The following is a 1,607-nucleotide window of genomic DNA, read 5'->3' on the forward strand; positions in this document are numbered from 1 at the left end:
TGGAAAGTCCCTGACGGGGACGCATGAAGCCACGCCTCTCAGAGGACGAGGCCCCGCCTCCACGAGGTCGAAGCGCCGCCCCTCCTACATGGACCGCTGCATGCTCCTCCCCCCCCCCCCCCCCCCCCCCTCCCCAGGCTCTGCATGGCTTTTTACTTCCTCCCTCCTCCCCTTAACGTCCTTGCTTGGCTCCTCCCTTCCTCCAGTGCTGAGAGGAGGAGCAGCAGGAGGAGGAGAGACAGTAAGCAGAGCTCCAGTATTGGTCACGGTGCTCAGAGAGTTTATACGGGTTGAACCTCGTCTGGTTCATGTGTGGATAAGGTCTGGTCCTGTTCCCTCTGCCCTGGACCCAGTGGGTCACTGCTCCGGGTCACTGCTCCGGCTCCAGTGAGCCGGGTCTCTGGGTTCAGTGAGCTGGTCACCGGGTTCAGGGAGCTGGTCACTGGGTTCAGTGAGCTGGTCACCGGGTTCAGTGAACAGCTCACTGGGTTCAGTGAGCTGGTCACCGGGTTCAGTGAACAGCTCACTGGGTCTTCACGGCTCTTCTATGCAAGTGGAGAACAGGGGGTGACTTGAGTGCGTAGGAAGGAGATAACTTGTTTCCTGTTCAGATGGCTCCCTCACTGCAATATGTCTCGCCACCACCAGGTGTCGTGCTGAATACTGTCCACAAGGTCCATAAGTAGCAAGTATGAAACCAAATACTTTCCCCTGTTCCAAGAATGGGTACCTAGTATAAAAACTCCTCCGTGAGTACTGCTGTTTTCTAAAAGGTTGCCTTGGCAACAGGCATGGTGAGCGTAGGTGAAGGGTTGCCCACAGGGCGGTATGCAGGGCACAGTAATATCTGTGGATTCACTAAGGGAAGGTTGTACCACCTGAATACGTCAAACCTAAAAGCACAAACACAAGTTTATCTTAACAGTGACCTCGCGAGCCGTTCTGGTTCCATCAGTCCTACCTTGCCATGGCAACAAACTCCTCCAGCCAGCCCCCACTTGGCCAACGCACTCACCACAGGACCCCCGAGGGGCTCCCATGACGTCCCATCTCTGGCGTCACATGGGCCCCGGCTGGTCATGTGTGGTCGGATCCTCTCTCTATAGGCTATATTCTGACTGTAGGCTGTAAGATATATTCTGACTGTAGGCTATATTCTGACTGAAGGCTATAAGGTATATTCTGACTGTAGGCTATAAGGTATATTCTGACTGTAGGCTATAAGGTATATTCTGACTGTAGGCTATAAGGTATATTCTGACTGTAGGCTATAAGGTTTACTCTGACTGTAGGCTATAGGGTATATTCTGACTAGGCTATAAGGTATATTCTGACTAGGCTATAAGGTATATTCTGACTAGGCTATATTCCGACTGCAGACTATAAGGTATATTCTGATTGTAGGCTATATTCTGAATGTAGGCTATAAGGTATATTCTGACTGTAGGCTATAAGGTATATTCTGACTGTAGGCTATGAGGTGTATTCTGACTAGGCTATAAGGTATATTCTGACTAGGCTATAAGGTATATTCTGACTGTAGGCTATAAGGTATATTCTGACTAGGCTATAAGGTATATTCTGACTAGGCTATAGGGTATATTCTG

The 1,607-nt window shown here is 50.4% G+C and overlaps 1 protein-coding gene across 9 annotated transcripts in view; it reads left to right on the forward strand.

The window, feature by feature from the left end:
* The window catches only part of rfx5 (regulatory factor X, 5), an 11,252-nt gene extending 9,760 nt beyond the window's left edge, over positions 1–1,492 (forward strand). For 3 of the 9 annotated variants that reach the window (XM_060043843.1, XM_060043844.1, XM_060043845.1), the window contains exon 11: positions 1–1,492. This exon is cut by the window's left edge and continues 910 nt beyond it. In XM_060043843.1, the coding sequence (XP_059899826.1) occupies positions 1–14 (14 nt within the window). In that variant the 3' untranslated portion in view covers positions 15–1,492. The other 6 variants (XR_009524059.1, XR_009524058.1, XR_009524061.1 and 3 more) reach the window with 6 other exon arrangements.
* The last annotated feature ends 115 nt before the right edge of the window (positions 1,493–1,607 follow it).

This window comes from Gadus macrocephalus, chromosome 22 (assembly GCF_031168955.1).
Source record: "Gadus macrocephalus chromosome 22, ASM3116895v1".
NCBI classification, from domain to species: domain Eukaryota; kingdom Metazoa; phylum Chordata; class Actinopteri; order Gadiformes; family Gadidae; genus Gadus; species Gadus macrocephalus.